General features: G+C 41.7%; 1 protein-coding gene across 1 annotated transcript in view; it reads left to right on the top strand.

The window, feature by feature from the left end:
* The first annotated feature begins 721 nt into the window (after positions 1–721).
* LOC127422165 (FRAS1-related extracellular matrix protein 2-like) overlaps positions 722–22,565 on the top strand; it is a 154,119-nt gene continuing 132,275 nt past the window's right edge. Inside the window, exon 1 of the mRNA XM_051665502.1 lies at positions 722–909. Coding sequence (XP_051521462.1) covers positions 722–909 — 188 coding nt within the window. The remainder of the gene's footprint in view (positions 910–22,565) is intronic.

Below are 22,565 nucleotides of genomic sequence, written 5' to 3'. Positions count from 1 at the left end.
GAAAGCTCTTAAACAATAGAATACAACCAGCCTATTTGTTTTACTCACAGACAAAAATATAGCGAGTAATAGTTAAGCATATGTTTTTGACATACATGTTTCATATGAACCGGTGTTGCCATATGCCACATTTTTGCTTATAAATTCACGGCAAATAAATGCAACATAAAATATCACATACCGATTATCTTTAAAATGAGCCCACACAAAAAGTAATCGGATGCATAGATCATAAGATAACCACACGAAGCACAATGTGCACACAGCATTTGGCCATCTGGCATCTTGCTATCTGACTACAAACACATTAGCGTTCCTGGATTAGATGATGTCACCTGAAATGCTGTATTGCCATGGAATGCTAAACCAATTGGACTGGGTTCAGATTGCTCCAAACAGTGGTGATAGTCCTCCATATTTGGGCAGAGAGTCATGTGATCAATCACTCTAATTACATATGGCCACCAGGAGATGGTGCCAAGTACATGACACAGACTCAGTGGTGACTGAAATGGCACAGAATGAAATTGATTCTGTGAAATCACATTACTAAAATCATGTCTGCGTGTGTCACAAATCAGCAGTGATGCAGAGAATAAGACAGGCTCTGGATACAAGCGCAGAGATTCAAAAACAAGGAATTTATTTATATACAAAAATGTAATAAAAAAACAAACTAAAACTCCCACGGGGGGAAACAAACATAACCCCACAGGGGAAAATGAATAAACCAGGGTTGGTGCAGAAGGCAGGAGGGAACATGACCGACCAGACCAGGTTGGGAATAACGGGAAAAAACGAGAAAGGAAACCGACAGGCAAGACCAACTGGAATAAACGAGCACACAAGAGACGAACAGGCACTGGACAGCACACACGAGGAGATTAAAATAGGGATAAAAATCAACAGGTTAACAAGACAGGGCAGGTATGACTAATAAAGTAATAATGGACAAACAAGGAGGCGGGGTATGATGTAAGACAGAGAGACACATGGCAATACAGAAACTAAACAAAGCCACGTGCTTTCACAAGACAACAAAACACCCGAATGGCATGAGCGCACATCGCCAAGACAATAAGGCAATATACGCTCATGCCAACCGACAAACAAGATGTCAAACAAAACGATGCCATGCACTCTCACACTAAATGAAACCTGAGCATACATCGCGAGGCAAACGCCACGCGATGCACGCAACAGCCGTCAAAAACAAGACAGGACACCTGTGCAAGAGTTCGGCCACACACAAACCCGAAATCTCAAACCGAAGTGACCGAACCTCAGCACAATGTGAAGACAGCTTGCGAACCAGGCTCGCAGCTCAAAGCGAGTGCAATGCGCGTCCGCGGTCGTGAGAGACAGACACAGAACATGGAGTATGAGTGTCCAGATCCCGACACAGACCAAAACTGAACCAGACAGGAAAGTCAGGATCCAGACACCATGCTCCAGACATGAAACACAAGACAGCTCGTGACCCAGGTGCGCAGCACAATGCGAGCGCAACGTGAGACGCACACATGTTCGCATGAGACAAACTACTGACGCAAGTGCATACCGCTAACATGACATAAGCGCAATGCACTCACGTCAATAACAGACAGAAACATGATGCATGAGTGTCCGGATCCCGACACAGACCGAAACCGAAACAGACAGGAAGTCAGGATCCAGACACGATGCTCCGGACATGAAACAAGACAGACCGTAGAGCGCACAGCAGAGAATTCAACCAAAACTGTGCCTCACACAAGACAGACACCAAAACACAAAACAGACATGGGACGATGATGCCATGGTCCTGTCAGACAAAAACCCAGACTGACATTGTGACAGGACCGTGACAGCATGCTATGCAAACCTTTAGTCATTGTTGTGTTTGCATGTGTAATTAGTTCTCATGTACAATGATTATGTTTTATTTGTTTGGAGAGGCTTTTGGACACTTGGAGACGTTTTTGGATGCTAGGATACATTATTTTTGTAATGCTATAACTTTTGAACGCTTTTTGATTGCGATGAAAGCATATGAAAACAAAAGTGCAATGTCTGGCACAAGCATACTTTTCAAGCAAAACATTTAACAAAAAGACATGTATTAGGTTTAAAGTGATAAAACAACAGATATAGTGTTCAAAATGATTATAAAAAGTATTTGGACATTTTCTGGTTGTTAAATGTTATTGGAACATATCACTAGTTATTGTGATGAATGACACCTGTGAACTTGAGAGGAACTGACTTCATATAACCTAAAATGATGTTTGGATCAGTTGATTAAAGGTAATTGCAAAAAATAAAAATTAAAAATAAAAAATATAAAAAAAATAGTTCTAAGAAAAGGTCTTGCATCATTAGTTTGCAATAAGTTTGAAATTTTGCTATCTATCTATGCAATAAAATTAATTGAGTTGAGTATGTTTTCAAACAGATTCTAAGGCTATTGTGTGTATACTAAACCCATTCTAATCAACCACTTTTCTGAATATTTAGGGGTAGGGCTGCACTATTATGACAAAAATCATAATTGTCAATTATTTCCCTTGATATTGTAATTGCGATTAATTTTGATTAATAGAATTTATATTAAAATAATTATTTGGAGTGGATCAACTGCATGCAGTATTCTTTATGTTTGCAACACATCCAAAACAAGCTGAGAACTGTGTTCCTGAATGTCTTATTGCTGTTTTATACATCTGTAAATCATGACTAGTTTCCTAAACGGTCAACTTTACATTGGTTCTCTTAGAAGCATAAAAAAAGCAACACTGTTATTCAAATTTTGAATACATCATACACAGAAGTGAGCAATGGAAATGCCTCTGATTGGTTAAAATTATCAACCACTGCAAAAATATATGTTAAATTGAAAATTTTGATGCAACATTAGTAGAACCGCATAGACTGCTATAAATGACACTTTTCACAGATGCGTTTATACAAAGTGACTTACAGTAAATTCAAGGTATTAATTTTGTCAATATGTGTGTCCAACCCTGGTATTGGTTGGTAGTGTGATGCTACACAGGTTAATATACACTCATACACTTATGGTCCAAATAAAGTGCCCAACATGGTCATCTTCAGTTGTATAACATCCACCTCAAGGTTAGTCATGTTGTGCATTCTGAGATGCTATTCTGCTCACAACAACCCCTCTGAACAACTGTACAGAGGGGTTATCTGAGTTACCATAGCCTTTCTGTCAGCTCGAACCAGTCTTGCCAGTCACTGTTGACCTTTCTCATAAACAAGGCATTTGCATCCACAGAATTGCCGCTCACTGGTTTTTGGCACCATTCTGAGTAAAGAAACAATCTAGAGACTGTTGTGCATGAAAATCCCAGGAGATCAGCAGTTAGTCATCTGGCACCAAAAATCATGCCACGGTTGAAATCACTGAGATCAAATTTTTTCCCCATTCTGATGGTTGATGTGATCGTTAACTGAAGCTCCTGACCCGTATCTGCATGATTTTATGCATTGCACTGCTGCCACATGATTGGCTGATTAGATAATCTCATGAATAAGTAGGTGTACAGGTGTTCCTAATAAAGTGCTCAGTGAGTGTATATTATGTAACATACATTGGAACTTCGGAATTTATTTGTTTTGTTTTTGTTTATTTTTATTTTTGTTTCGGTTTGGTTTGTTTTGTTTGCCTCACTCGGTTGTATTCTTGATCTGATTTTGAGAGCCAAAGTACAACACAAAATGGCACACGTTAGTAAGGCAAATTAATTTAAATAAATTATGAGCCTTTTAAGGAAAGAATGTTAGCTACAATTACAATACATTTTTGTGGTTTGTTGTGCATATTTGCTCAAGTCTTTGGTCTTCTGATGTCGGCATCTACTGTTTGCTCTAGCAAAGGTTGCCATTACAGAGCATGTAGGCTATAGCGGCAGCTTGCATATTTTTCGATAAGATTTTGAACATTTTCCTTACAGAATAACATTTGATATTCTGTTCCTCAGACAGTCAGTTTTGGAGTTTGCTTGTCCCACGGTTTCATCATGCAGTGATGATGGTTCCTCAGGGAGCAGATCCCTCTAACCACTCAGTGAGACATGTCAACTCCTTAGTCTCTGATCCCCCAATGTGTGAACTCTGAGTCCTTACACTTCAGCAAATATAGGAAATTAACTTCTTGTTAGATCTGTGAAAGGGCGTTGTCAGTCTGCTGACTTCATATGCCTAGTTTGTTACTGAGAGGAAAAAAAACACAAATTAAAGATATAGCAAAATCCTTTTCAGAAAAACTTAACAAATGTGTATCCAATGTGAAATGGTGCCATGAAGGCCCTGCTAGAAAACAGCAGAATGAACAGAATGAGGTTCCAAGTCTGAGACTACACTGAAAATCATAGTGTGGTGATGTGGCCGTGGCCGAGCGACGTCTGTGGAGAGCGAGGCCGGGAGAGGTAGAACGATAAGGATTGACACCTGTGGGAAATTATCCTCTCCAGCTCTCACTGTAACACAGAAAATCTGTTAGAGATCGTTTCCCACAGGTGTCAACCCTTACCGTTCTTCCTCTCCTGGCCTCGCTCGCCACAGATGTTGTTCGGCCACATCACCACATATAGATTTTTATGTAAATCTGGACATAAAAAAAAGTTTATGGATTTCTTAGATTATTTTTTATAATTACAATATGTTAAATGAAGATGAAATAATTATATCACTACTTATGATATTGACTATTGATATTACTTTCAAAGTGAAAGTGAAAATTTATGGTAAAAAGGACTTAAATATTGATCTTTTCTCACCCACACCTATCATATCACTTCTGAAGATATGGATTAAACCACTGGAATCATATGGATTACTTTTACGTGGCCTTTATGTGATTTTTGGAGCTTCAAAGGTCTGATCACCATTCACTTGCATTGTAAAGACCAACAGAGCTGAGATATTCTTCTAAAAATCTTTGTTTGTGCTCTGCAGAAGAAAGAAAGTCCTATACATCTGGGATGACATGAGGGTGAGTAAATGGTGAAAGAATTTTCATTTTTTGGTTGAACTGTCCCTTTAAGTTAAGAATGAATGGGGAAAAGTAAAACACAGCACCAGCTGTTTTTAAATGATCTTTCTAGTTTATTTTCTGGAGCAGTCTCTAGTAATCTCCTACAGCAGGTTGTTTTAAGATTTAGTCATTCAACCAGATGAAAGCACCTGATGAATATGGAAAGAGACTCACTGACATTTTGAAGGTATAGTTATGTAATCGACATTTTGCTCGTATTTATTGAATAGGGTACCATAATTGCAGTATGCTTTTGTCAAAACTGGTCAAATGACAAGGCTTTAAGCACTATAATTATCACTATAGTTCCAGATGAATAATTATGCACTTACAGTAGTTCTTATAATTTGATTGGACTGACTGCATTCCAAGAGTGCTGATATTTAATATTAGTTTATATATATATAATTATTATTATTATTATGCTTTCCCCTATTGCTATATCTCAGTACCTTTGTTCAATACATTGTTAAGCTAAGGAGAGAAAATAGTCTTGTAGCTACATATCGCAGGAAATCTACCCTACGGCATACTTTGCCAAAGATGTCCTGTTGGCACAATAGTGCCATACTTGTATATGCAGTGATATTGTGAGACTAACAAGGTACTGCTTTGACATAGTTCTTTCCTGCTTATACTGCCTGGTAAGTTTGCTTACAATTCAGGCACACAGTAAAAACAAACCACTGGATCCTTTAAAAATGTATATATCAAAACCCCACAGTGCCCTGGTCTCTGTATCAGAAAGTACTTCTGTACAGAAGATATGCAAGACACTTCTTTGTTTGAAATAGCAAAGCATTTCCAATTTTTCATAATCAGGAATTGTAATGTCCAGCATGGCTCTGGTACTCAAATGACTGCAGTCTAACAAGAGCCAATAAAAGCATTATACAGATGGTTAACCAAATCAGCTCCATTGAGGACTGATCTGCTCTGCATGCTATTACAGCTGCTGTTCCCACAGAAATTCACCAAAACTCATTCAATTCTATGTAATTACACTATTTTTACCAACAAAAACAAAAAGTGATTGATTAGATCTGTAATGATGAGTCAACAGAGTTGAGATCCAAGTGCAGCTTTTACAATAAATAACAATAAACATAGTAAGACAGGCAGGGGTAAATCACCAGCAGCAATAATATCAAAGGCAGTCCAGAGGGGTATTCAATAAACAGGCAAGAGATCGGAATCACAGGTTATATCCAGGTAAAATAAGGCAGTAATAGTAGGCAGGCTGCAACGGACCAAAGACAGGGTAAACAGTCCAGGATAATACATAGGTAATTCAACAAACTAAGAAAATGCTCAGAAATGTCAGCCTGGTCAAAACAAGACCTCACAATGACAGCCAGTGAGAGTGAGACTTAAATAGCTTAGTGAATTGGAAACAGGTGAACAGGTAATCATTGACAGGTACGGGGATTATGGGAAATGGAGTCCAGAGAGTTAAAGTCAAACCCCAGATGATGGAGCCCTCTGGTGGTGAGCAGGAGGAAAAACAAAGGCGGGATTCGTGACAGATCAAAGCATGTATAAAGTTTTTGATGATTTGTAGGTGCGAAACAAAGTGTATAACTGACATTTATATAACTGAGACCTATAAATATTTTAATATAAAACAATACTGTATATGTCACAACATTCTCACAATGGAAATGTAGACTTAATTACATTTACACTGTCATATGTTTACCCTTACAAAAAATGTACCATGGTAACCACAGTTTCTCTAAAAATACCATAGTTACTACAGTTATTATTGCTACAATAAAATCGTGGTAACTTGGTATTAGTTATATATCATCAACAAATAAATAACATGACAGATTCTGAAAGCTTTCTAATATTAAAGGAATAATTCACCCAAAAATGAAAACTCTCTCATCATTTACTCATCCTCATGCTGTGCCAGATGTGTCTGACTTAATTTTTTGTTCTGCAGAACACAAACAAAGATTTTTGGAAGAATATCTCAGCTCTATTGGTCCATACTATGCAAGTGAATGGCAACCAAAACTTTAAAGCTCCAAAAAGCACATAAAGGGCAGCATAAAAGTAATCCATATGACTCCAGTGGTTTAATGTATGTCTTCTGAAGCGATCTAATGGATTTTTGTGTGAGAAACAGATCAATATGTAACTCCTTTTATTCACTGTACATCTTGCCATTGCAGTCTCTGGGCATAATCATGATTTCAAGCTTGATTACACTTCCTAGTGCTTGACGCATGCGCAGAGTGCTAAATGGCGCTATAGGAAGTATAATCGAGCTTAAAATCATGATCTCCAAGGAGACTGTTGACATCAAGATTTATAGTGAAAAAGGAGTTATATTTTTTAGGCAGTCTGTTCTTACCCAAAACTGTCTGAATCACTTCAGAAGACATGGATTAAACCACTGGAGTCTTATGGATTGCTTTTATGCTGCCTTTATTTGCTTTTTGGAGCTTCAAAATGTTGGTCACCATTCACTTGCATTGTATGGACCTACAGAGCTGAGATATTCTTCTAAAAGAACAACTAAATTTTAAATATTTCTGCTAATACAATATTGACAATTCATTTGAAAGGAATACTCCAGACAGTAAATGTGGCCCTTTTCTTTAGGGCGCCATCTTGTGGCATTCTGTATATTGATTTGTCTCGACACGGATACCGAATAGCTCCGACACAAGGGGCAGTTCAAACTTAAAACAGTGGAACGATTTAGGAGGCTGAACATATGACGTTGTCGTTGCGTGAGGTGAGAGAAAGTGGTCGGTGTAAAGATAATACTGTTTATATATATATATATTCTTTTTTTTTTTAATAACGCGATGTTCGAGAATCGATTGCGGCTTAATAGTTTAAGCATAGCTCAATGTCATTCACAGCAAATATGAAGCACCATACTGTCTTATCAGAAAAAGAACGTAAGCAGCAGGAGGCATATTGTAAGATGGTTTTAAATACATAGGCAGCTATATTAAATTGATAAAACTCGCTCACAGGGGTAGAAGGAGAGAGACCGATACTTTTTTTTTTTTTTTTCTCTAGCAGCAGCAAGAGGCATAATAGTAGATGTCCACTACATTGCAAGCCAAATAAAATGATAAAGTTCACTTGCATTGCAGAATATTGAAGCATTAATGAAAAGTTATGGCAAACTCCTCCCTCATTTACCTTTTAATAAAATATGTATATGGGCCAATATGTTGGTTCTTTTAATTTTTTTAAGCTGTGTACAGAGTTGTTGCGCTCACAATATCTGAAAATTCCTGCAGGTGTGTGGAGCTAGAGAATCTTACCCAAATTTTAGAGATTGCTGTCCGCATGCTGAAAAATGATCCAGACTAGTCTAGTCTATCATAAAATTTGCCATCTTTATTGTATACAAAATTCCATCGTGAGAAAAATGTGCACAGTGCAGTGCTCACAGAAATCATGTGCTGAAACTTTAGCTCAGTTTTAACTTCACTGCACTGTGCACTTTTTTCTTACTATGGAATTTTGTATATGTGAAGGGGTTCGTTGTATGGGAGAGGAGGAAACGGAAAACGTGGGACTTCAACTCAAAAGGTAGAACTTTTATTTTACAAAACTCAGGTAGCTTTTTTTGGGTTGAAGTGACTCTCTCTCTCTGTCTTTCTCTGGCATGGTTCCTCCTTATATCGCTCTCCCCAGTGCTACTGCAATCAGAAACAGGTGTTAGACATTATAGCGCTCAGGTGTGTGCACACTTACTGCTTTCTCTCTCTCCGGACGAACGCCACATATCCCCACCGCCCGACTCAGGTTGGGGAGTCATCAGGGCAACTTGGCAACCTCTGTGACTTAAGACGGTGAGAGGTGGTCTCCACAAATGACCGGGGTGACATGATTGGCTTTAACGTTCACCTCTGGCCTGAGCTCCACCCTCTCCGGAACTACCCTTGCCAGTGTCACAGGGACCGCCTCCCTCCATAATTTCAGGAGGCTGAGATGGTATATTTGACATGCATCACCTCTATCTGTTCGTTTTACCTCATAATCGAAAACTCCCACTCGTCGTGTGACCTCAAAGGTCCCTTGCCACTTGGGAGTAATACGAGCACTTTATCTCCCAGTGCAAATTCCCATAGTCGAGTGCTCCTGTCATATAGTCGGCTTTGACTTTCTTGAGCTTGGAGCAAATTCTCCTGTGTTAGTTGACCCAAAGTGTGGAGTTTTGCTCTAAGATCAAGAATGTACTGAATTAAATTTTTACTGTTTAAAGGTCCCCCTCCCAAGCTTCCCCCCTGACATCGAGCATGCCATGTGGCCAATGCCCATACAGCAACTCGAATGGGGAAAACCCTGTAGAGGCTTGTGGGACCTCTCGAACAGCAAATAACAGGGGTTCAAGCCATTTATCCCAATTTCAAGCATCTTCGTGTACAAACTTACGAATCATATTTTTCAGGGTTTTATTAAATCGTTCCACCACCCCATCTGTTTGTGGGAGGTAAACACTGGTGCGAATCGATTTAATATCTAATAATTCGTAAAGTTTGCATAGTGTTCATGACATAAATGTAGTGCCTTAATGAGTGAGATTTCTTATGGAATCCCCACTCGGGAGATTATTCTGAAGAGTGCCTCAACAACACTACGTGCTGAGATGTTGCGCAGAGGCACTGCTTCCGGATATCACGTTGCATAGTCTAGAACCAACACAAAACGATGCCCGTGTGCCATCCACTCTAATGGCCTGACGAGGTCCATGCCAATTCTTTTGAAGGGGACCTCTATTAATGGAAGGGGGTGCAACGGCGCTCTTGGGGTGGCCGGCGGATTCACCAGCTGACATTAATGGCATGCCACACACCACCTGCGAACATCCCCACGAATACCCGGCCGATAGAAACAGGCCATTAGTTGTTTCAGTGTCTTCTCCTGCCCTAAGTGACCTGCCATCGGATTACAATGAGCCATCTGGAATAACATTTCCCTCTGGCTCACAATGCCATGCTAGCTTACATGGAAAAGGGGATAAATAGGTTAAGGCTATAGATCCGAATTGGCAATCTTTTACCAAAAAATAATTATGACCAAATGAAATTAGGCTTATTAGAACCACAAGAGCCTCAGCTTTTACAACGGTGACCAGTTTGTTGATACCATGTATTTAAGGCAAAAAATATGCAGTTTTGTATAGAGATGTGATTTCCATAACTTAGTTTCCCCCTAATATTTCAAAATAATGTCATCCCAAACAGTAAGAATTTCATAAATTCAGGGTATGGCTGTAAAGTTGATAAACTTGTGAATCCAACGGCCATAATTGCGTTTATGTGTAATGTGAGTAGTCATAGCACAACAGCCTCACAAAACTTTACACCCAGAAACTAACTTGGGACATTGTGAGTGTAAGGCACATTGAAGGGGATTTTCTTACATGTTATTTGACACAGCCATATATTTGTGTGCTCACTGTAATCCAGTTTATTTTTTGTTTTTTTATTTTTTTTATTGAAAATGAAGATATTGTAGCATAGGGATTTCCAGCTGTTGGCTGGAGGTAGTAACAAGCTGTCAAAGGCTGTAATTGGTCTTAAACTACACCTTTGAAAGCATTAGGCCATCAAGCACAAACATTTCTAGTAGTGCTAAAGATGCTGAAAAGACACAGTATCACCTTCTTACATGCAATATGGGAATGCTCCATGGTTCTTCCCTTTTGGAAGGAAGTGCTGGCAAAACTTGGAGAATGAATTTAACAAATATAACAACCCTTACCAGACTCCCCTCAGTTATGTCTTCTTGGTGATAAAAAACTTCTACCACAGGGTGTCAGCAAAGCACATTTCAGATTACTGACAGACTTCATTATTGCGGTAAGACTGTTTTTTGCAAAACTATGGGAAGAACACAAAAACATAAGAACTCACAGAATGGGTTAAATTTATGACTGAAACAGCTTCCTCTGAATACTCGATATCTAGAACAATACAAAAGGGACATTTTTAGCAAGTCTGGGATCATTTCTTCCTGTACATTTAGGGCTCAGTGCATTAAAAGTTTGTGAGAGGAACAATGATCGATATAATACATGTACTTTTGTAAAATGTCTTAAGAGATGTAAATGACTGTCTTTCTGTTTTGTTTAGGGTTTTTGTGTGTGTGTGTGTGTGTGTGTGTGTGTGTGTGTGTGTGTTTGTATTGTTTGTTTTTGTTTTTCCTCCCTTTTGGGGAGTATTGAAAAGTTGACTTATATAATAGGCTACTGATAACATAAGACATTCATGAGTCATATGTATGTAGAATGACTGAGTGAAAAGAAAAATTAATAAAAATTTTAATGGCAAAAAGAAAAGACACAGTATATTGTAACATATTTTCAGCATCTCCAAATCACAAAATATTTGTCCATCTCCAAATCTGGTTTAAATGGACAGAAAATGGCTGCATTATTGTGGCCTGAGCCTACATCATAATATATCATAACATAGCCAATGAGTCTGTAATGGCTATTTGTCAAAAATCAAATTCAAACTCATGGTTAAAGAGCCACTGATGCACCACTGGCATGTAATGTACACAGGCAAAAGAAGTCCATTGTCCAAACACAATCTGTGCGTTTGCTGGTTTATCCAATGCAAGCAAGCAAACAAAAGAACAAAGAATCCTGGTTCCTGCTGTCTCTCTTGCTCTATTAAAAAACCATGGGCCCTCCTCTGGTGCATGCTGGTCCTATTCCTGCCTACGCATTTATACAACATGACATACCCATAGCGTTACTCTACTCTTACAAAAATAAAAATAAAACAAACAATAAACTAATCAAAATAAACAAAAAACAAAACTAAAATAAACTAAATAAATAACTAAAAAATGAAAATACTCATCAAAATAAACAAGGATCTAAAGTATTCTATTATTCAAATTCTTTTAGACAACAAACTACAAAATAGCTCCTACACAGACATTAAACATCGTCAAGAAGTCAGTAATCAATGCTCTAAGCCTGTTGTACAGCAGGCTATCTAAATTCAATTGGCTTTTGCATTTAAGTAAGTGCAATAATACAACACAATTTCAACCAATATCTTCTTTTAATTGATATCACAGAACTCAATCCGAACATAAAAATGGAAAGTAAAAAAAGGCAGAACATACAAAGTGGATCCTAGACATTATGCAAGTCAAATCCCATGACTAATCCAGAATAGTAAAATGGTAAAGAATAAAACCCCAATATAGGTCTATTGGCACAACATTATGAATTTTGGCTGTATGCACATAGAATGTTGCAGACTTTGATTTGTAGATGGAGGACAATATACAGTATATATAAGGACCCGCTGCAGTTTGCTCCCAGGTGCATGTTGGGGAAAGTGTTGGGGTTATGGGAAGGTTATGGGAAGGCTAATGCCTCAATAATGTGTTCTTATTTATATTATTTATTAATGATGCACTATGCAGGGAGTTTTTTTTTTTTTTTACATTTGCAGAGCTTGCAACTATTTTACAAAACATATTTACTATACATCTTGAAATGGCAATTTAGCTTAAAATCCTTGTCCATTCTATCCATTCACCACTTCTCATGAATACACAAGTAGAAGTAAATAATACAGTTGATGTGGTTATGATACAGTATTGTTAACATACATAGCTTTTAGACAACCAACTCAATGAACTCAGACAAAGACTTCTCACAATTGCAGAATGTGGCAAAACAGAATTATTTAAATTGTTATCTATGAAAATGCAACAGCTATGGCAGAAGGGGAAAAACGTGGGGAAATCAAGGGTGCAGGGAGTTTAAAAATTTGATGCTTGCCTGTTCGTGGATCTCCCATATAGCGTGTCCCATAGATAGTGTCAGTCACTCAGTAATCAACACAAATTTACCTATGGATTTTCAGTATGTGCAATCCAATTGGTGTGTGTCCAAATCATTTCACACATTCAATCAGTCCTCAATGCTCCGAGGTGATACAAATGGTTAAATGAGTTGGTGTCTGCTGTTTTCCCACCCACGAAAACATAAAACATTTCAAAAGGTATAAGACTGTGAAAATGTGATAATTTCTGATTACATAAAAGTTTGAAATAGTTTGAATGAATTCTCATGTACTTTGCATTCGTTTGAGCTTGATTTGGGGGAAACGTGACAGCCCCAGTTGATACGAGCTGGACTTAAAAACCATCAAACTCATTGGCTGCCTGCTTGCCTACTCTGACCTCTGCCACGGCCTCCTCCATGGTCTCTGGGGCCCACTGATGCCTCTTCCTCGCCTTCTCCCTAGCTCCGTCTCATCTACCAGATGTTAGTCATCTGCACACACATACAAATAAAACTGTAGATTACATTAATTCAGTTAGAGAGCACTTGTGCAAAAGAGTGGGAGGTGCTGGTCATATCAAGAAAAAGTGAAAACATTAAGAATTGAACCTTCTCAGGATTCACATCCATAGGAAAGGACCACACACACACACTGAATCTGATGAAGTGCATTTGCAAAACGCATTGTTCTTTTATTGTGTGAAACTAATGAAATAAAGATGTATAATTGAAGTCAGTCCATCGTGCAGATTTTTTAGAGGACTGTGTGCTGAATGGTAGGGGGGTTGATTATTAAAAAAACAAAACAAAGCTGATGCTTTGGGTTTGCTGATTTTAAGCCCCATGTTCAAACTTTTCCCTACTTAATCAAAAACACAACACCAAAAATGACAACATATCCCAGCCACACCACAGCGGGAGAGATAATGAGCAAGGGACAAGAAGATGCAACATTAGAGTGTAGGTTGTGAACGGTGCAATCGGATATTTAGTCACCACCTAAACACCAAAACATGATTGTCACTGCATCATCATCATTATCATGTCAAAAGGTTAAGTGAAATGAGTTTCCATAGTAGTTCAGCTGAAAATCAGCACAAGGCAAACTAGAGACATTTGCAGGACTGTAGGCATGCTAGAAATGATGTTAACTTAAATTCCCTATCTGTCACTCACTCGACGTTGTGTCGATGTAGTGACACTAGGGGTCACTCTTGGGAGCCCCAAACACCTCTGATCTTTGAAAAAAGGCCAATGGGAATTGGCGAGTGGTATTTGCATACCACTCCCCCGAACATACGGGTATAAAAGGAGCTGGTATGCAACCACTCATTCAGATTTTGTCTTCGGAGCCGAACGGTCGATGCTCACTGAGCTGAATTCCCACGGCTTTCTTTCACCTCTGCTGGATCTGACGACGCATTTCAGCGGCTTCTCCCCCTCTGCACTGATGCACTGCAGAGAACGCCCCTGGGCACTTCGGCAGAAATAAAAGAGTATATTCTAAAAAGAGTATATTTCTCTAAAAGAGCGGGACACACAGAACGTCTTTTTAAAGATGCCCTTCTGTTTGTGTGTTATTTCTGGTTGCGGTCATTATCTCTCGCCTTCTGACGGTCACAATCGCTGTCTTTTGTGTCAAGGCACTACCCACGCAGAGACATGGTTCGTGGATAGGTCATGTCCTCATTGCGAGAACATGACCATGGCAACGTTGCGGTCGCGGCTTGCTTTCGAAAGAAAGCAAGCCACCCCAGCGGCTCCCCGCCTCGGTCCTTCTACCTACGGGTATGAGGCCAGCGCGGTTAGCACTGGGGGCGATTTGGGGACCTCAATGGGACCACCTCCGCCGGGTATCCCCCCACGGACCTCCCATTTCCCAGCATGCTCGTTTGCCCCGATCTGGCTTAAGGATGAGTCCGCCGGCTCGTCTCAGGGCGAGTTCGACCTCTTGTTTGGAGCCCGCGAAGGTGATGAGCTCTCGAGTGCCGCATCGGAGAGCGGGCTCATCCAGTCGGACGCGGAAACCTCAGCTGGGCTTCCCACCTCGGGTATGGTCGCCCAGTCACAGGCTGGTGTGGAGATGACGGACATTCTTTCCCGGGCAGCCGCGAGCGTTGGGCTAGAGTGGAAGCCTCCACTCTCCCCTGAACCCTTGCGGCTCAATGATTGGTTCCTGGGCCCGCCGCTCACAGCCACGCCACGCCCCGCCCCAGTTCCTTTCTTCTCAGAAGTGCACGAGGAGCTGACATGGTTGTGGGAGGCACCTTTTACTGCCCGGTCTCAATCTTTCAGCTCCCCCGCCCTCACTACCCTCCATGGTGGGGCGGCCAAGGGGTATTCGGTGATCCCCCGGTGGATAAGGTGCTCGCGGTGCACCTATGCCCGCAGAGCTCCACCACCTGGCGTGGGTGCCCGAAGCTCCCATCCAGGGCCTGTAGGTATACGTCGTCCCTGACGGCCAATGCCTTCGGTGCCGCTGGACAAGCCGCCTCCGCCCTGCATGCCATGGCTCTTCTGCAAGTCCACCAAGCCAGGGTGCTAAAGGAACTGCACGAGGGTAGTTCCACCCCGGGATTGATGCAGGAACTGCGTTTGGCGACCGACCTCACCCTCCGGGCAACAAAGGTCATGGCATGGTCTCTCGGGCGGGCAATGTCCACCTTAGTGGTCCAGGAGCGCCACCTTTGGCTCAACCTGGTCGAGATGAAAGAGGCCGACAAGGCACGGTTCCTTGACACCCCCATTTCCCTGGTTGGCCTGTTCGGCGACACCATCGAGGACTTTGCCCAGCAGTTTTCGGTGGTGAAGCAGCTAGATGGAAGCTATCCAACACATCCTGCCCCAGCGCGGCTCAAGATCCCGCACCCCATCTGCTCGTCGCCAAGGGTGTCCTCCTGTGGTGACTGCACTGGCTACGCCGCAGCCCACCCCTGCGGCCCGGCCCTGGCGTAGAGCCCACCACAGGAAGCAGACGCCACCCGTCTCATGGTCGGCCGCCAAGAACCCGAGAAAGGCTTAGAAGCGCCCTTGAGACGGGCGACCCAGGGGCGAGGAAACCCGCTGCTCTGGAGCTGGTAAGCAGACCACTCCATCCCCCGGTGGAGTGCCGGGAGGAGAATCTTTTGTTACCTTTTCATTTAATTTTGCCGCATGCCCAATTGGCTGCTGTACCCAAAAGTTCAGCAAATGAGTGGTTTCCTTGTTTCCTGGGTCACATACCCGGTGCGCATGGCCGCCATCACGACCACCATCCACCATTCCATTTTGGCAGGTTTGGCGCTCCAGCGGTGGCCTCCCCACCCCTGCGCGCCCAGCTGTGGCACAGATCCACCCCCGATGTGACGGTATCCACAGGTCACGAGGACGAACCTCTTCCTCACTGTCCCAGGCTGTCCGGGGGTGGTCACAAGGAGCCAGGTAAGTGCTTTGATGTCCCTGAACTCAGCACGGCCACGGCATGATGTGGCACCTCAGGCTCTGCCCCGCCGCGAGGCCCCACCCGCTGGTACATCTGACAAGATTGTCCCCTTGGTCCCCCTCGCCCGGAGATTGGACACATGGCTTGCGCTTTCCAACCCGTCGCGATGGCTGATCCGGACCGTCTGATTCGGCTACGCGATTCAGTTCGCCAGTTCAGCGGCATCCACTTCACCTCGGTGAAGGGTGAGAACGCTGCTACCTTGCGTGCGGAAATCGCTACCCTCCTACGGAAGGATACGATAGAGCCTGTCCCTCTGGCCGAGATGAAGAAGGAGTTTTACAGCCCCTACTTCATTTTACCGAAGAAAGGCGGTGGGTTGCTGCCAATCTTGGACCTGCGAGTACTGAACCGGGCTTTACATAGACTCCCGTTCAAGATGCTGACGCAAAAACGCATTCTAGCAAGCATCCGGCATCAAGATTGGTTCAGGGCGGTAGACCTGAAGGACGTGTACTTCCACGTCTCGATTCTACCTCGACACAGACCCTTCTTGCGGTTTGCATTCGAGGGTCGGGCGTATCAGTACAAGGTCCTCCCTTTCGGCCTGTCCTTGTCCCGTCTTCACGAAGGTCGCAGAGGCAGCCCTTGCCCCGTTAAGGGAAGTGGGCATTCGCATCCTCAACTATCTCGACAACTGGCTAATCCTAGCTCACTCTCGGGATATGTTGTGCGTGCACAGGGACCTGGTGCTCTCGCACCTCAGCCGACAAGGGCTTTGGGTCAACTGGGAAAAGAGAAAGCTGCTCCCGGTTCAGAGCATCTCTTTTCTCGGCTTGGAGTTGGACTCAGTCTCAATGACGGCATGCCTCACGAACGAGCACGCACAGTCGGTGCTGACCTGTTTGAAGGTGTTCAGACAGAAGACAGCGGTTCCACTGAAACTGTTTCAGAGGCTCCTGGGGCATATGGCATCCTCAGCGGTGGCCACACTGCTCGGGTTGATGCATATGAGACCGCTTCAGCACTGGCTCCAGACTTGCATACCAGCTCCTTTTATACCCGTATGTTCGGGGGAGTGGTATGCAAATACCACTTGCCAAATCCCATTGGCCTTTTTTCAAAGATCAGAGGTGTTTCGGGCTCCCAAGAGTGACCCCAAGTGTCACTACATTGACACAACGTCTCGTTCCCTCCATCAGGGAACGGAGGTTACGAAAGTAACCAGGACGTTCTTCACACATTCACTGAAAAACGGGATTGATTAGAAAATTGATCTTGGGATTTTAAGATTCAATTCAAATGAAATGATTTCATATGGAATTTTTTCTATATTTTTTCCCGGCCCTAATCATCATCACTACTACTAACTACTGGCAGCATTTATCTCCTCAACCAGTAGCATTTAGGGCCCTGATGGCAACTTGTGTTCATGGCCACAGGGGTACGAAAACGTAGACCAGATGGTAACAACTTAAAAGTCTGAGTTAAGGGGTGAGCACATTCTGAGAGGATGGCCTTTGCTTAATGCCCTAATGCCCCATTCTAGCACACTCAAGGCCATATAAAATACCATAAATGTAATAATGCTAACACTACATAACCTAAACTAGGTTTCAGTGTTAGTAGAAAATATTAACCACAACAGCAACTACAAGCAATTTGACCACAAATAACCTGAGTATTTCCATTTCATGCAACTTTATACTTCTACTCCACGATATCACAGAGGCAAATATTGTACTTTTTACTCCACTACATTTGTCTGAAAGCTTTAGTTACTAGTTACTTTTTGGGTTAAAATTTTTCATAAACATATGATGATCTCATAGAATATGATGCATTTCTGTAGATTAAACTACTGTACAGTATGTAAAGTAGTTAAAATTAGTACATGTACGTTATCCAGGCGCAAAGTAAAAAATATGTTTCTCAACTCGCCACCACACCACCACGCACATTGAACTCCCCTCTGACACATCGCCGTGACATTGCCTGTATACTCCATCAACACAATCAAAATTTAAGGATTTTTTTTTTTTTTTTACCAGGCGCTGGCAAACTTAGACACACCAGTTATCCTTTCAGTCTATTTAATTGAGCATTCAATTCCAATCCCAAGTAGTCAAGAAAGTAATGAGCTGTAGGCTACTGGTTGCATGTTTAAAAAGTTTGAAAAGTGGCCACGAGAGAGCGTTGGAAAGTTGGAAATCCTTACTGGATTTTCAGAAGAAAGGGGTGAGAAAATGTTTTATTCAGTTGATTTGTAGGACTTTTTTTCACATGGTCTGAGTCCTTTTTATACAAACTGATAGCAAATCTAAATAAGTTAGCCAAGTCTGGTTAATTAATGATATTACAATTTAGCAGGTTTAAAGGTGACTAGTAGCAGAGAATATTCACCTAGGTTAAGCATGTTGCTCAAAATCACAATGGTAATAGGGTATTGTAGTAATCTAACTTTTTAGATTTAGTAAATCTAAGTCAACCTACTTGGTATTTAACCCACAACCAGTGTTACCCAACCAGAGACTTAACCATTAAGCTGACATGATTGGACCTGGTTAAACATTGGTTACTAAAGGGTTTCAGTTGCAGTTTTTGTTGATTTTGCAGTGGTTGTGGGTGGAGAGAGGGTGTTAATAAGTTAACATTGTTCAATAAAAAATAATAAATAAAAAAAAGCAATGAAATTCTGAAAAGCTCCACACATTATGAGATGGCAATGACAAGTAACACTAGTTATATTCAGTCCTTCAGAGCATATGTTAGGGAATATGTGATGTCATACCTACTGTTCAGTCTAGTGGAAAAGCTTGACTTTTGGAACGTTGTGCAGCACACTGAAAGATTAATGTTGTACTTAATTAATGCCAAACGGGGAACAGCAAAAATATTTTTGTCAACCCTAAAGGGGCATTATTTCATCATGGTCTGTTAAATAATGATGTTGTACAAACCCAGAGAATTACAATTATTTATGCAATCAATGTTTGAATTTGAAAAAGTTGTTTTCAAAATGTCATGCTGCATATTTTGTAAAAAAAAAAAAAAAAGAAGAAGAAGATATATATACACACACACACCGATGAGCCAAAACATTATGACCACTCACAGGTGAAGCGAATAACGTTGATCATCTTCTAACAAGGCCACATGTCAAGGTCTGGGTAGATTAGATGGTAAGCAAACAATCAGTTTTTGCAGTCAATGTGTCGAATGCAGGGGAAATGAGCGAGAGTAAAGACCTGAGCAACTTTGCCAAATTGTTATGGCCAGACGACTGGGTCAGAGTATCTCTGAAATGGTAAGGCTTGTGTGGTGCTCCCGGTCAGCAGTAGGGAGTACCTACCGACAGTGGTCCGAGGAGGGACAAACCACAAACCGGCGACATGGTAATTATGGTTACGGGAGGAATGTGTCACAACACACAGTGCATCGCGCCCTGCTGCGTATAGGGCTGCATAGCCACAGACTGGTCAGAGTGCCCATGATGACCACTGTCCACCATCGAATGCGCCTACAATGGGCACGAGAGCGTTGGAACTGGAACTTGGAGCAGTGGAAGAAGGACGCCTGTTCTGATGAGTCCCGTTTTCTTTTACATCACACGGACGGCTGTATACTTGTGCGCCGTTTACCTGGGGAAGTGATGGCACCAGGATGTACTGTGGGAAGCCGACAAGCTCGTGGAGGGAGTGTGATGCTTTGGGTAATGTTCTGCTGGGAAACCCTGGTTCCAGCCATTTATGTGGATGTCAAATTGACACGTGCCACCTACCTAAACACCGTTGCAGCCCAGGTACACCCCTTCATGGCAATGTTATTCCCTGATGGCAGTGGCCTCTTTTAGCAGGATAATGCAACCTGCAACACTGCACACATTGTTTGGGAATGGTTTGAGGAACATGATGAAGAGTTCAAGGTGTTGCCCTGGTTTCCAAATTCCCTGGATCTCAATACGACTGAGCATATGTGGGATATGCTGGACCAACAAGTCCGATCCATGGCTGGCCACCTCGCAACTTACAGGACTTGAAGGATCTGCTGCTAATGTCTTGTTGCCAGATACCACAGGACACCTTCAACGATCTTGTAGAGTCCATGCCTCAGCAGGTCAGCGCTGTTTTGGTGGCACACGGAGGACCAACAGCATATTAGGCAGGTGGTCATAATGTTTTTGCTCATCAGTGTGTGTATATATATAGAGTATAAATCTACAGAGGCAGGCCTACGGGACAGGCAAGGCCCTTTAATGCCTTGTTGATGAGAGAGGTCAACCGAGAATGGCCAGACTGGTTCAAACTGACAAAGTCTATGGTAACTCAGATAACTGCTCTGTACAATTGTGGACAGAAGAATAGCATCTCAGAATGCTATTCTGAGATATGGGTTGGCAATGTTTTGGCGGCACGAGAGGGACCTACTGTACACAATATTAGGCAGGTGGTTTTAATGTTGTGGCTGATCAGTGTATAAATACAATTGAAGTCAGAAGTTTACATACAACTTAGCCAAAGACATTTAAACTCAGTTTTTCACAATTCTTGACATTTAATCGTAGAAAACATTCCCTGTCTTAGGTCAGTTAGGATCACTTTTTTATTTTAAGAATGTGAAATATCAGAATAATAGTAGAGAGAATGATTTATTTCAGCTTTTATTTCTTTCATCACATTCCCAGTGGGTCAGAAGTTTACATACACTTTGTTAATATTTGGTAGCATTGCCTTTAAATTGTTTAACTTGGGTCAAATGTTTTGGGTAGCCTTCCACAAGCTTCTCACAATTTGCTGGAAGTTGCTGGAATTTAGGCCCATTCCTCCAGACAGAGTCAGGTTTGTAGGCCTCTTTGTTCATACATGCTTTTTCAGTTCTTCCCACAAATTTTCTATTGGATTGGGGTCAGGGCTTTGTGATGGCCACTCCAATACCTTGACATTGTTCTTAAGCCATTTTGCCACACCTTTGGAGGTACGCTTGGGGTCATTGTCCATTTGGAAGACGCATTTGCGACCGAGCTTTAACTTCATGGCTGATATCTTGAGATGTTGCTTCAATATATCCACATCATTTTCCTTCCTCACTATTTTGTGAAGTGCACCAGTCCCTCCTGCAGCAAAGCACCCCCACAACATGATGCTGCCACCCCCATGCTTAACGGTTGGGATGGTGTTCTTCGGCTTGCAAGCCTCACCCTTTTTCCTCCAAATATAACAATGGTCATTATGGCCAAAAAAATAGATATTTTGTTTCATCAGACCAGAGGAAATTTAGTAAGAAAAAGTAAGATCTTTGTCCCCATGTGCACTTGCAAACTGTAGTCTGGCTTTTTTATGGTGGTTTTGGAGCATTATGTCGATATAGGACTGGGGATATAGATACTTGTCTACCTGTTTCCTCCAGCATCTTCACAAGCTCCTTTGCTGTTTTAGGTACTTTTTGCACCAAACTATATTCATCTCTGGGAGACAGAATGTGTCTTCTTCCTGATGGTCCCATGGTGTTTATACTTGCGTACTCTTGTTTGTACAGATGAACGTGGTACCTTCAGGCATTTGGAAATTGCTTCCAAGGATGAACCAGACTTATGGAGGTCCACAGTTTTTTTCTGAAGCTTGACTGATTTTTTTTTATTTCCCCATGATGTCAAGCAAAGAGGCATGGAGTTTGAAGGTAAATGTATGCACAAGTACACATCCAGTTGACTCCAATTAGCCTATCAGAAGCTAATTGGCTAATTGCCTAAAGGCTTGACATCATTTTCTGGAATTTTCCAAGCTGCTTAAAGGCACAGTTAACTTAGTGTATGTAAACGTCTGACCCACTGGAATTGTGATATAGTCAATTAAAAGTGAAATAATCTGTCTGTAAATAATTGTTGGAAATATTACTCATGTCGTGCACAAAGTAGATGTCCTAAATGATCTGCCAAAACTATAGTTTGCTAATATGAAATCTGTGGAGTGGTTAAAACATTAGTTTTAATGACTTCAACCAAAGTGTATGTAAACCCCTTCGATTAAAGGAAATTAAAGAAAAAAGCCCTGCACCATGGTACAGTGATCACACTCATGCTCTCAAGAGAGCAGCTCGGAAAATGGAGCACAAGTGGAAGAATACAAAATTAGAGGTATTTTGCGGTGCATGGAAGGATAGTGTCTGTAGCTACAGACAGGCACTAAAAGCTGCCAGGTCAGCATATTTTAGCAAACTCATAGAAAATAACCACAACAATCCTAGGTGTTTATTCAGTACTGTGGCTAAATTGGTTAGGAATAAAGCCTCAACAGAACCAGATATTCTGTCGC

The sequence above is a fragment of the Myxocyprinus asiaticus genome, chromosome 31 (assembly GCF_019703515.2).
Source record: "Myxocyprinus asiaticus isolate MX2 ecotype Aquarium Trade chromosome 31, UBuf_Myxa_2, whole genome shotgun sequence".
Classification (NCBI taxonomy): Eukaryota; Metazoa; Chordata; class Actinopteri; order Cypriniformes; family Catostomidae; genus Myxocyprinus; species Myxocyprinus asiaticus.
Note: the sequence above shows the minus strand (reverse complement) of the source record. Positions and strands in the feature narration are given on the sequence as shown.